Below are 14,733 nucleotides of genomic sequence, written 5' to 3' on the forward strand. Positions count from 1 at the left end.
GGGCATATTTATTAATTTACAAGAGCATTAATCTAAAACATTTTAATCAAATAAGCAAGATTCCAATTTTGTTACACCTCAAAGTATCATCCACTGGTCCTAAATATACTGATTAATGAATCCTTAACAAACAGTCGGACGAATCTACAGTTGACCCTTGGCATGAAGCAGCGGACACAAACGTGCAACATTAGAACCCTCCTGGATGCGACACAGTTGGCTCAAATTGCAAAGGAAATGGAGGCCTATAAGCTCTTTATACAAGGACTTAGTGAAGTCAGATGTGTGGCAGAACCCTAATCTACTCAAGAAATTAAGAAGGAGAAAACCAATGCAACGGAGTGGGTATATTGATGAGTGAACATTCAAGAAGAAGTATGATAGACCCCAATATCTGGCAGAACAATTCTAGCGCACTTTCGCACAAACTTGAGAAAACTGAGCTTGATACAATGCTACGCGCAGACCGACCAATCTGAGGAAGAAGGAAAGGAAAATTTCTACAACGTACTCATACAAACAATAAAGAAAGGTGCTACAACTCTGGTAATGGGTGACCTGGACACAAAGGTGGGACAAGAGAATATTGGCTTGGAGAACATCATGAAAAAACAAGGCCTGGGAAATAGCTACAACAACGGTGAATTATTTGTAGACTTCTGCACAACGACTTAGCAATTGGAGGAACACTCCTCCTACACAACACACTAAATAACTTGAATCTCACCATATGGCAGAACACAAAACCAAATACAACATATAACGATAAGCAGAGTGGCGAAGCTCATTACTAGATGTGCAATATAAAGGGGTTAAGTGATCATTGTTGATCGCAGATATCCGATTGAAGATAGCAACAAGCAGAGGCCAATACAACAGGTTAAAAGATTATAAAGGAACAAAACACAAACAACAACCGAAAGAGGGAAACAGAAATAGAAACATAATTGAGAATCACAATCAACATAATGGAAACAAGTAAAAGCAACTGCTCTACTAGGGGGGGAGGAGAGAACTGAATAAGGAACGCATAACACATGACACGTGGAGGTTGATACAGTTGAGAAAAAAACATGAAGCAGAGATTCAACCAAACAGATGACATAATCGTGAAAAGGCAACTAAACGCAAAATACCAGAATCTAAAAGAAGATAGGGGTAAAGAGATCAGATAGAAGATACAAGAGGCAGTGTGTCGTCCGGCTTATGAAACAAGCAGAGGAAGCGGGTGAAAAGAAAAATATGAGGGAGATGTACAGAGTAATTAAACAGGTAACAAATAAAAGCAACACCTACAATAAACCAATAAAAGACAATAAGGGTATCATTATAACAGCAGTAGTACGAATAAACGTACCAGAGTTACGAATAAACACTAATGCTTAGAGCAGACACACCCACAATAACCACACAACTACAACCGATACTCGAAAAAGTGGAATAAGGAAATTATACCGAAGAGTTGGAAATAAAGCACAATTATCAAACTTCCCAAAAAAGAGACTTAAGTAAATGCTATAACTGGCAGCAAATCTTAAGAAGTAGGTTAGAAGTAGTCATAGAGCCTAACCTAAGGAGAAAATAAGCAGGAATCGCAAGAATGGAGATCCCGCTATACTTGTTAACTTTAAAAAAACCTTTGACTCACTGAAGTATGCTGCAGTATGGATAATTTTGGGAAAGATAGGAATCCCGACGAAAATCGTTGACATAGCGCAAAAAGCAAGGTGCTGCTAGGGGCAAGTTTTGTAACCAATAAGTCAAGACGGGAGTAAAGCAATGATGTCCGCTTTCACCCCTATTATTCAATATTGTACTAGTTTGGGTTTTGAAAAAATGCAGATTTTTCAGACGTCATATACTAATAATATATTTCGAATAAAATGGTCAGTTTTTGTACCAAAAGAAGATCTACAACAGGCGAAACTAGAGGAAATTCAACTAGAGATAAGGTAACGCAAAAGAAAGTGACAACAATGTCGCGAAACTGGAATCCACATGGTATCCGACTAAGAGGAAGGTCCATGACAATATGGTGGAGGAGTATGGTGTGGGAGTTGGACGGACAGGGAAAATATAGGGCGAACTAAAGCTGATGGCACGGAGCAGAGGTCAATGGAGGATGTTTGTCGAGGTTCTATGCTACAGACAGGGAGTTAGAGGATTTAATATAACAATAAGTTCATCAACGTTAACGCTAAGGATTCTTTTCCAGGGTTGCTCTTATTTAGAGACCCTATTTTCCAGGAGTACAAATAGTTTATTTTGGCAAGAAGTTCCTAGTTTATTAACTGCACCCATAAATGGTTGAACATCTTTTAAAAAAAATACATAAAAAGGAATATACGTGACAAATGGCGAGTATTTTACAGGGAGTATATACAGGGGAGTACTGAAAAATGGACTATGGCGCACAAGACATAATTTCGTGCTCTATTCAGCATATAAAAAGCCTGATATTGCCTTTATAAAAATCAGTCGTTCCAGACAATAACAAACGATGATACCCCCAAAAAAATATCAAATCAAACTCCCGTCGGAACAAGGCATAGAGGCGACCCAAAACAAGATAGTTGGATCAGGTGTAGGACGACACCTAAGGCGTTGACATCGGTAATTGGAGAAGAATGTCTTGTAACAGATCGGCATGGCGGAAGATGCTGGAATAGGCAGACCCACAGATGGTGACCCTCGGTTGTTTGATGATGAGTTAGTTTCTTATTTAATTCTTTAAACATCAAGATACAAGGTGATTCTCAAGCTATACGTATAAATTTGGGCTTTTATTCCTCGAGACAAATAATGGGTAACAGGTGAAAAAAAAATTAGTGAAAGTTTTTTCGTTTCATCGATATCAGATATATGCGGTGGCAAATACATAAGGATTCCGAAATCAGATACAAACTGCTGCCGAGACAAACTATCTCATCTGTTTAGAACTGATACCACCACACTTATTTCATGTTCTGCAAAAAAATGTTTACATACATTTGAGTCTGCTGTTTGCTCACGTCCTTCTGATTGCAAGAGTTGCCTAGACAAATAATGTATGGCAAAATTTAGTAATTCACATAATGTTGAGAACAAGATCAGAACAACAATCAGATAGAACTCCGGCGAAAAAACGTCATGCGGCCTTCATCTGTTTCGTTGATCTAACTATTCTAACCAAAACGTTCGAGAAAGTAAGGATAAAAGAATGAGAACAGGGCAAACATTACAAAGCATGTAATGTCAAGATTGACTGCTATGCAGATGATGCCGTCCTCTTGGCTGACACTGAAGATGGCATACAGTGGTTAATACAGGCATTTAACATTGCAGCTGAGGAAGTGAATAGTGAGCAAGGATTGCGAAATCAGATAAAAACTGCTACCGTGACAACAGCATGGTTTAGGCCGCGCTAGTGTATAGAAGATATTGGAAACAAATTGGAACACTTGCTTTGATGTCATTTTAAAATCTTATATGTATTCATTTGAAAGTAAATATCATGGATATCTAGGAAACTTTTGCTACAATTTTCTTCACCTATTTTATTAGTCATTATTTGTCATAAGGAATAAATCCCCAAGTATATGCGTATAGGCATACGTAAAACAAAAAGTGCCTCATAGACCAAACCCTGTATCTACACAATATTGGAGACACGTGTAGGGACCAAAGATGGTTTTATAAGTTCAAAGTTTCTAAAGCTGTTTGGCTTATCTACATCATCATGCTTTGGCTCTAGAGCTCGTTGTGAACCTTGGATCCTAAATATACGATTAAACATCTTCATCTTGTCATCCCTAACTTCCAAATTTTCTGGTATGTTTTCAAAGCCAGAGTTTGACACTATATGACCGTATACTTGTCTACTCATTCACTTTATTTTCTGTTCTCCCCATAATATCTATGTTATCAGCAAAAGCCAAGATCTGCGTTGACTTGTTGAATATGATTCCAAAGTTCAAAGTCCTGCATCTGGTTCTACCTTTTCCAGGGCAATATTAAAAAGCAGATATAGCAGCCCATCTCCCTGTCGCAAATTTTCGTGGCTTGTTAATGTTCTCTTAATAGATCTTGTGTTCTGACTTTACAGAAAACCTTTCTGAGACTTAAAAGTGGTCATATACTACATTGTGTTAATTATCGTACCTGACGTCATCATTATAAGTATGCAACCAATATCACAGTATTGGTATTGCAATACGCGATTTACGTATTCAGTGTGATATTGGTTGCATACTTGCAATAATGACGTCGGGTATTATAATTAATTAACACACTGTATATGTGGATTTAGCGAATATTGCAGGATCAGAACCCCACAAACATGTCCCTATCAAATCTGGTTCGGTCCTGATAGAGTTAATAAAGGTTTATTTAAAAAATGAGACCAGACTCCAACCTAGCAAAAAAAATCATGTTTATTCATTTTAAAAGAAAATTAAATTATAAAATATTTTAATTAATCAAATGAGCAAGGTTCCAATTTTGTTGAACCTCAATAGGACCATCAACATTAACCCCATCCGGTGTGATAATAGCCAATTGATATTTGGGAAAACTCCTTGCGTCGCGGTAGAACAAAACTTCCATACATTTATGTATAAGTTGTCTTGCATCTTGTTCAGTTGGGTTAGGATTCTTTTCCAGGGCAGCTCTTAAAATAGGGAGAGCCATGTAAGCTCCATAACCAGTGCAAATAGTTTTATCTTGGTAAGAAGTTCCAAGTTTATCAACTGTACCCAAAAATGGTTGACCATCCTATTAAAAAATTAAGATTAAAAATAAAAAAAAATAATAATGTGGAATTACTTGAAGTCCCCCAACAACGAAATTATTCCAGAATGGATCAAATTTACTTCTTCTGTTGTATAAAATTCTCGTTAACCAACAATAAAGAGAATTTGGTTTTAATGTGAATCCATCATCCAAACATTGCTCATCAATTCTAAACAAAAACTTATTTTTAATTTCTCTAAACCATAAATTGATTAAAACCTTACATTTTTTGATCAATAAAATCCTTAACATACTGAAAATCACCATAATCTCCACCAGCTCCCAAAATAATATTTTTATTAACTTTCATAACCCTTGGACAATTACGATATCTAGCTAAAGATCCGTATGAACCCAAAAGATCACCGGCGATTATCACCCCCTTATCAAAAACCATCGAAATGATCGATGTGGCTGTAGTAACCGGGGCTCTAAGAAATATAAAGAAAAATTATGATGAAGCAAATTTATGAAATTTTGAGGTTAACTTACTTAGAGCGTGTGAAATAATCCCCATTTCCGGCTGCATTTCCCGGAAAATGGTGAATTGCCCCCGGAGCGGGACCATTTTGCCAAAAAGAAGGCGCCGAAAACGAATCGGAATTGAAAAACATAATTTTAATTAAGTTGCAGAATGACAAGTAACTTTGAAAACGTCGGTTTTGTATGTTGATTTTGACGTAACTAATTTCATATCAATACCAACTAAATTCCTTTAACCTTTTAATTTCGCTTTTCTTAAATAATTGATTAAAATATTGATAATAATTTAATTAAAATTGAAATAATTATTAATATATACATTAATATTTGTGTTATTGTAAGTATGGATTAAATAAGCAGAAATAAAGATAAGTATGAATATAGCAACTTATTACAGTGACACTTAATAAATAAAAAAGATTTATTTAGGTTATGTTTACAAGAATTAAATAAAACTTAAATAATATATTAAAATAATTGGTTATGGCTGATCCCGGTTCTTCAACATGTACGTTTATGTTTAAAAAGCGTAACATAAAATCTCGCGAAGCTAGAAAACGTAAAAACTCTTCATCAGAAAACGGTAATTTTTTTATAGGTTATGTTTACGTTTATAATATTTTTTAAAATTTTCTTCTATTGAATAGATAAAAGTGAAGAAGAAGAGAGTAGTAATGTAATTAAAAGAGGTCATAGAAAAATCAAGGCTAATCCTAACGTTCAAAGTACTGCAAGACTGAAACAGAAAGCCGGAGGTGGTAACGATACTACTAGTAGTAGTAGTGAAGAAGATGTGGTTACTGTTAATTATAAATCTAAGAAAAGTGTTATGCCAGAAGGGCCGAATGATCAAGGTGCAACAGCTACATTGGTAAGTAAATAGTTATTAATATAAATATGTAATTGACTTAATAATTGATTGAAAATAAAGTATAAGAATCACCATGTTGTTTAAAAATCGACAATTTTTTTTTAATCGACGGGAAATCACTCAAGCCATTACAAATTAATCAAAAAGTGTAAAACTTATCGAAAAATTATTTTAAAGTTTCGACGTGACGTCACTTTTTATGGCGTCATCGACCGTGCTAATCATATATTTTCGCAGCACATTTGGTGAAAACGCATACTTTCGGGTGAAATACGGTGTTTCTTAGGTTTTAACTATATAACTTAAAATATATACCTGATGCCCTACCCCCTCTTTAACTTATTGGTTCCTGAATGCTAGATACTGTTGGCAAAAGACTAATTATTGCTATCAGAAGATTAAATACTGCTAGTAAAAGACTAAAAATTGCTTGGAAAGAAGAAATACTATTTCAAAAGGTTACCTACTGCTTCTAAAATGTTAGATACTGCAGGAAAAGACCACAACTTACTTGGAAAAGATTAGATACTGTTTTCAAAATAATACCTATTGCTTCCAGAACATTAAACACTGCTGTTAAAGGTTTTGACCTACTTGGAGAGGCGGAATACTGCTTCCAAGACCACTTATTGCTTTCAAAGACTTTAATAATTATTTGGAAAAGAGATATGCTTTCCAGAATGCTACCTACCGGTTCCAGAATGTTAGATACTGCTGGAAAAGTCTAATAACTGCTTGGAAAGAAGAGATATGCTTCCTAATGCTTCCAAAATGCTAGATACTGGTGGAAATGATTAGAATCTGCTTGGAGAAGACTAGATAGTGGTAACAAACAACTACAAATTGTTGGAAAGACGAGATACTGCTTCCATAAGACTACTTACTGCTTTCAGAGCGCTATATACTACTAGACAAGATTACAACCTGCTTGGAGACGACTAAATACTACTGGGAGAAACTATTGTTTGCTTGGAAAGACAAATACTGGTTTCAAAAGACTATTAAGTACTTTCAGAATGCTAAATATTATTGGAAAGACTACAAATTGCTTTAAGAAAGGTAGATATTGTTGACAAAGACTATTTAATGCTTTCAGAAGACTTTATAGTACTGCCAAAACACTAATAATAATAATAAATTTATTGCCATAATAAAAAAATATCCAAATTAAAGAAAATGTATACATTTAACTACTTAATGTATAAATATAGACAAAAGGGATATCTTCCAGAGGACCCAATTAATCAGCCGTATACTGCATATACTAAAAAAACAACAATAAATAAATGGCAAGCTGCTATGTTACCATAGGTTTATTGTCACTAAAACGGTGCATAATGTTAGTTGCTAGAATAAAAGAAGAAGAGAAGAATAAGAAGAGAAGTAAAAGAAGAAGAAAAGGAAGAAGAAGGAAAAGAAGAAGTTCTCAGGAAGATACTTGGAGAGCAAATAAATGACGTTTTAGATGGTTTTTAAATGCCATAAAGTGAGGAATATTGCCAATCTCAGTAGGCAGATTATTCCAAAGGGTTATGGCCTGCACAGTAAACGATTTGTGGTAAATCTCAGTATTATGGGTCGGGAACATAAGCAGAGAATCTAACTGATATCTAGTGGGTAAACTATGCGACGACAAGCGTTGAAATATACAGTACAGATACCCTGGTGTTTGATTGTGAAGAACAGTACACAGGTGTTTCAGAGTTTTGTAGCAGACTTTAACAGTCCATTGGTTTTTTTTAAATTAACACAAAAACTTCATATAAACATAGGTCGACAAACGCTGGGTGTTCAAATTAAATTTTTAAATTGTATTTTATCTAATATTACACGTGTATTTCAACCGATTCTTTTCAAATTTGATATACGGAGGTTTTTTGGCTTGAGAAAGACGATTATAGTGTCTGTTTTACTATAGTCGGTAGAGGGCGCTCTTCTTTACGGATTAAAATAACAAAAACTTTTCTGACAGTATTCTTTTTGGCTTTTTGAATAAAAATTCTGATTCTCGGTACTTTTTTAAGCAAAAAGGGTACTCTTATCAAAATACGCTAAAGTTTATCGTTTTCAAGATAATCCGCTTTTTATTATTCGATACAGACCAATATTTTTAGAGGATAGTTAAAGTTAAAGGTAAATTAACTAATGTTTCAGTTTATTCATGTTTTTTAATCTAAATGATAAAAAAATTAAAGAAATTGTTGAAAATGTAAAAAAATTTGGTTGCATAATTCTGACCGACGAATTACTGATCGAGTAATGGTATTTAACGGCCTTATGTCATTACAAGCATTCCTAATCCTATTAAAAGTTCATCCCTTGTGGGAACAGGTGTCTCATACAATTTTCCTTTCAAATATCTCCACACAAAAAACGCATTAAGATCTGCAGATCATGGGGCCATTGTTTAGCCAATTTCTTATCACCCTACCGTGATAAGTTGCAAAATCATCAAGTTGAAACCAGGCCTTTCTTCTTAAAGCTAAATCAATATCATCCCACATATTGGCATGTTCAGTTACTAAAAATTACAAGAATGCCGCAGCGGTTAGTTGTGGTGGCAAAAAGTATGGCCCGAAGAGATGATTATTATTGTGAAAGTTTACAATCCCACGTCTTATGAAACACGATTCAACATTCCACATTACATTATTTAAAAAATCTCTATTGTTGGCTGATGCTTTAGCAATCCACCGTCAAACCGTTACACGCCGTTCTTCATCGCCTGGTTGCAATCCAATCCTTGCAAGGGTTTTAAATGATAAGCATGTCTATGATCATGTTTTAAAAGGCGATAAACACGCGCCCTAGAAATTCATAAGGCATTCGAAATTCTTCTAACACTCGTAGTGGGGTCTCCGTCGAACTCACGCAAAATTCTTCTTCTAAAGTTTCTTTGCAGTCCAACATTGTCATTATTACGATCTACCCGTCATTATTTATTCCTTGTTCAACTATTTGTCTATGCACTATCACAAACACAGAAGGATGCGGATATCTTCTATTTGGATATCTCGTATACTCTAGGGCTACTTCTGCTGAATTTCCGTTTGCAAACACATAAACTACAAAAAGCAAACAAAAAATTAAAAAATAAAAAATAAACAATTTAACACGATTAGGAAAAAGAGTAATGAATTTAGCACATTAATAAACAAGAAAATTGAATTTAACACGTTAACGAATAAGAAAAATTAATTTAACACTGATCAACAACTACTGGTGATTTGACACTTGATACAATAAACTAAAACATTAGTGAACTCTTTAACAATCCTCTAAAAAAATTGGTCTATATCGAATAATAAAAAGCTTATTATCTTGAAAACGATCAACTTTTGTGCGAATTTCTCAAATGTCGGGTTGGGCATGGAGCAGAAGGTGAGTTATAAATTCCGGGTTAGGTTAAACTCGATACTTTCTAGTTCTAGGTCTAGTGTTAGTTCCAGTTTTACACTAGCACTATCACTAAAACTAACAAAAGACTTAGAACTAGAATCATTCAGGTTTAGCCGTCTTGAGAGACGTGCCACTAATTCTGAATGTTTCTAGTTCTAGGTCTAGTGTTAGCTCTACTATTATTGATACACAGTCTATCGAACGACAGGTAGTCAGTCGTTATGCATCGAAAGCCCAAAAAAAGCAAGGGTGTTTCATCCGAAAATATAAGTTGTAATCTCACCTAGTTTAGTGAAAATAACTTTACTTTTAAGTTTATCATATTGATTTTGTGTGTGGCTATAAAATAAACAATTTGGAGGTGTTGACCAGTTTAATAGGAAAATGCATGGTTAACATTGCTTGTGACGTCACGTCGAAACTTTAATGTGATTTTTCGGTATATTCTACACTTTTCCGCACTTTCTTTTTATTTTTAACGTGTTTTTTGGGTCATTTCACATTGATTAAAAAAAATCCTCGATTTTTAAGCCACATGATGATTCTTGAATTTTTCCAAAAATAAAGGAAATAGAAACAGAAAAAGATCGAGATGCTCAAGCAATTTTTGAAAAACGTTTAGAAATAAACAAAGAACTTGAAGGTCAAGCCGATGATAAAGTTTACCGTGGGTTAAATAATTACGCCCAATATTATAAACCGAAAGATACCGCAGCAGGAAATGCAAGTTCCGGTAAATATATATAATTAGATCCAGTTTATACCTCTTGGTGTACGGTCTTTTTTTATAATTTTAATACATATGAACAAATTGTTCCATTTAGTTCCTCTCCGTGATGAAAAGAGGGGTAATCTTTTTAAGAATCTTCCTTATTACATCTCCCAGGTCTCATTTGGTCGTCCTCTTACATCCAGTTCTTCTCCAACCCTGTTTCGCCTTGTTATATTTGTTATTCTTATATATTAATTAAAAATGATTCAAATTTTCTTAAAATATTTTAATTTATAAAGGCCTTGTAAGACGTGGTCCAATTAGAGCTCCATCGAATTTAAGAGCAACAGTAAGATGGGATTACCAACCAGATATATGTAAAGATTACAAAGAAACCGGTTTCTGTGGTTTTGGTGATTCATGTAAATTTTTACACGATCGCAGCGATTATAAACACGGTTGGCAATTGGAACAAGAATGGGATGCTGGGGAATATGGAAAAGAAAGTGATGAAGATAAAAAGTACGAAATTGATTCAGATGATGATGATCTACCGTATAAATGTGTTATTTGTCGTAAAAAATTTGTTGATCCAATTATAACAAGGTGAAAAGAAAATTATTTTAGATGTAAAATTTGAGATTTAATTTTGATTTTGTAGATGTAAGCATTACTTTTGTGAGAAATGTGCGGTTGAAAGGTATAAGAAATCGACGAGATGTTTTATTTGCAACGCACAAACGAGTGGTGTCTTTAATCCTGCGACGCAATTGTTGGCTAAAATTAAAAAGGCCAAGCCTGAAGATACGGATGATGAAGAAGAAAATAGCGATGATGATAATAAAATTAAAGATGAACCAGTTGGTTCAGATTCCGATTAATTTTAATTAAAAAATGTCATTTTTATTATTTATAAATAAAGATGAAATTGGTTCAAAACCTAATTGGTTTTGATTTATACTTTTTCCAATCGATTTATCCTCTCTAAAAAGAAATAAATCATTCAATTAATGTATTTATGTACAATTCGTTCAAACGAAAGAACGTCGATGAAGATAGATAGACTGAGTTGGATGAGGTTTAATATGTTGTTCACCCTTCAAGATCAGTTTTTTTTTCATAATACTTATATACGTTTGGTAGTGTCAGCATCAAAAAGGCATTGCAGATTACCTTTCTGGTAGTGACATTAGTCTAACCTAGTCTACAAAGTTAAGGTAAGATTCAAGAACGGTACAATTTACAGGAACTGGTAATTCCTTTGTTCTTCTGTCATCCAAAAAATGACGTAAGCAGCGGACCACTACGTCATACCATGTGTCACGCCGAGTCAGCTGATATGGACAAAATATACGATACGATAGTTGTCAGTATCAACTATCGGCCTTGTGTTGATATGGTGATAATTGTATCGCCACGGTCTAATAAAATGAAATCATGCATGTCAGCTTATTAAGTCAAGGCTGCTTGTAGCTGATGTGACATGGTGTTAACTGTAGCACCTCGGCCGCAAGCACCATCGGCTTAATACAGTTACATCGTACATTGCAGTGTATTAAGCTGAGGCTATTTGCGGCCAAGATGGTACGTTGTTTAACACCAGTCTTTTGTTGATATTGTAACTCGCCTTCGTCGAACAGGTTGCGCATTCTCCAGTACGTATAGTGGTCCGCCATATCATTCAAATAGCATTTTCGTGTATGTTTACCACATCTTTAAATTCATTTTTCATGTTTTGATTTAAGCTTTGTTTGTTGGGACTGCACTTCTTGCACTAAGCAGTTTAGTGCAGATGTTATGTGCTCGTTGGGGATAGTGTAGTTTAGTGCAGTTGCACTCATACTGTGCATTGGGCCATGGGCAGTACAATTTCGTGCAGTCGGTGCAAGTTAGTGCAAATTTAGTTGAACCTGCTTTCTGTGAAGTTCAACAAATGCAGTGTAACTCAGTGTAACTAAAATGGCGAAATATTTGGAAGCGTGTTTTGTAATAAATGAAGATGGAGATAAAATCATCGAAAAGATTGTTATTTGATTGTTGTAGGTAAGTAGCTATAATATTATTATTAATATTAAATATTAAGAAATAAAACCTTATAATAATTAATATTTGTTGTATTAGAGAACACAGTGCATTCAATGCCAGTAGAGGCAGTAGAAAATGGACAAGAATGTTATAATTTTGAAGATGGGCGTACAATACGATTAAGAAATGATGAAGAAGAGAATAAAGAAAATGAAAAAATGGATTGGGATGATGCCAAAACAAAATTATTGCTGCATCTCTATTAGAGATTGCAATACCGGGATCCCAGACAATTTTTGTCCTGTATTAAAAACCGGTATTGATGGCAAAATTTTTCGGTATTATTTTTATTTAGTGCCCTCGATGGCCGGAGGCGGCCGATGTCTTCGAAAACGGCCGTGCTAGTTTGAAGTTGTGCTGGAAAATGACGTAGAGGATTCTTGTTTGTTATCTGTCTTCTGTCCTTTCTAAGTTTACATTTTCATGTGACATTTTTTGTCGTTTCATTAAAAAAATGCTAGCCGGAGGCGACCGATCGAAAACGGCCGTGTTTGTTTAAAGCTGTGCTGGAAAATGATGTTGACAAAACAGAAATTTGTTATCTATCTTATGTCCGTACTAACCTCATTTTTTCAAGTGACATTTTTTGATTAGTGTGAGTACCATCTACAAGAAATATCATTTTGCACTCTGACAGAATGTTGAAGATAACGAAGACTCAACCTTTGATGACGACAACTTAATGTTCGTGTTCAATAAATTTGTCATATCTAGCCAACAATAAAATACTCTCTGCGTACAACTATTTTTGGAGTTTTTACTCCATAATGGTGTTTCTGGTCAGTTTGATTCGTGTAGTGTCCCACCAAGTATAACAGTAGTATGATAAGTCTGACAAACTACCTTGAGCCATTATGTTAAAGTATCTTTCTTGAATCTGCTCCTTTCCAGGAAATTACAAAGCAGGAATTCGAAAGAATTCCACAGAGCTTCAGATGATGAAGTGTAATTTCATTTTTTGACGCGGCAGTGAAGTTGAACCTTTGGACCAACTGAAAGACAACAAAACAATAATGGTATCCAGACCTTTAAGTTTATTGGTACTTTGTACAGATTCCTAATATCTTTCAATTTTTTTATTATCTTCTCAGATTCTGTATCTTATGCTTTGTTGCCAATCTAAAAATATAGTAGTAATTAACCAGTTGTTAGTAGAGGTGACGCCGCAGAGGGGAAAAAAATCTTACAATTAGATATATTTAGTGATTGTAATTTAGTGAGTAAACTTTTTTATAATAATACCGGTATCCCGGTTTAAAAAATTTTGAATACCGAATCTCTATAAAGAAAAAAAAACTTTAGTTGAAGCAAGAAAAATAAAAACTTTAAAGAAAATGTGGAATTTGATAGTGATAAAATGAAGGGGTAAGGGGACATTGCATCTCCTCTCCAAGTAAAGAATAACTGGAAGAAAATGGGGAATATCGATGATCTGGAAAAAAAGTGAAAACCAGATTGTGCAATAGAAAAATGCATAGAAGATGAACCAATTGCAGGACCTTCGAACGTTTCGGTTCCCGAAGCCGAAAGATGCTTTACACCAACAGTAACAGAACCCCCAATCAATTTAATTGACCAAGTGGTGATTCAAGAAATACAAACTCCATCCCAGAACAGAAATCGGAATCGCACCACGGCTGGAGAATTAAGTAAATTAAGACAATTGCAAGAAGAAATGTTTAAATTTAAAAAGGAAAATGAGGAAAGAAAATTTAAACAAAGCCAGGAGTTAATCGAAGAAATGAAAACTATTTCGCTTACAATCTCCTGTTCGTCCGTTTCAAATATTATACACTTTCTTGATAAAAACCTGTTCGTTGCTACCACGCTAAACACACTTTTCTAACCTGCACTCAGTTGACATAACCTTACACTTACTTACACTTAATTGCACTATGACGTCATACTAGTGCCATGTCGTGCAGAGTAGGGAAGACCCAACGAACAAAGCTTTAATATACGTTTTATACAAATTATGAGCTTTTTTTTGAATCGCCATTGGACGATTACAGAACGGTTCCCGTGAGGTTATTATAAACATTTCGAAAATAAAAATCGCTTCAGAATAATGTATCCTTCAACCGTACAATGCTCTGATCCGGAAGATACCGGACACCTGTATATAAACCTTGAATCAAACCTGCTTTCTATTCCAATATGGCGACTTCAAGGACACGTTAGGTGAACTAAAAAAGGATCTAAGGTGATCACCGACAGTTTGCATTCTGATTGTGATATTCTGTACTAGAGCCTAGGCTTAATACACTGAAATATCGTACATTTCAGTCACTGTATTAAGCCAAGATTCCTTGCGGCCGAGGTGATACGTTATTTGACGACAGTCCTGTGTTGATATAGAATTAAGTAGGCGGCAAGCAACCTTGACTTGATTGTTGTTTGAAACCAGCCTTGT

At 34.8% G+C, this 14,733-nt stretch overlaps 2 protein-coding genes across 2 annotated transcripts; one reads left to right on the forward strand and one right to left on the reverse strand.

Annotated features, from left to right (window-relative positions):
- Positions 1–4,394: 4,394 nt before the first annotated feature.
- LOC111424420 (proteasome subunit beta type-4) lies at positions 4,395–5,450 on the reverse strand. The gene is made up of 4 exons (XM_023057946.2): positions 5,263–5,450; positions 4,995–5,201; positions 4,804–4,939; positions 4,395–4,752 (listed from the first exon to the last, which is right to left on the reverse strand). Exons 1-4 carry the CDS (start codon positions 5,382–5,384, stop codon positions 4,450–4,452), a joined length of 768 nt encoding a protein of 255 aa, XP_022913714.1. The 5' UTR covers positions 5,385–5,450; the 3' UTR covers positions 4,395–4,449.
- Positions 5,451–5,643: 193 nt separating this feature from the next.
- On the forward strand, positions 5,644–11,179 carry LOC111424412 (RING finger protein mdlc). The gene is made up of 5 exons (XM_023057933.2): positions 5,644–5,836; positions 5,901–6,124; positions 10,091–10,256; positions 10,535–10,841; positions 10,897–11,179. The coding sequence occupies exons 1-5, from the start codon at positions 5,737–5,739 to the stop codon at positions 11,114–11,116; spliced, it is 1,017 nt and encodes a 338-aa protein (XP_022913701.1). The 5' UTR covers positions 5,644–5,736; the 3' UTR covers positions 11,117–11,179.
- Positions 11,180–14,733: the final 3,554 nt, after the last annotated feature.

This window comes from Onthophagus taurus, chromosome 7 (assembly GCF_036711975.1).
Source record: "Onthophagus taurus isolate NC chromosome 7, IU_Otau_3.0, whole genome shotgun sequence".
Lineage (NCBI taxonomy): Eukaryota > Metazoa > Arthropoda > Insecta > Coleoptera > Scarabaeidae > Onthophagus > Onthophagus taurus.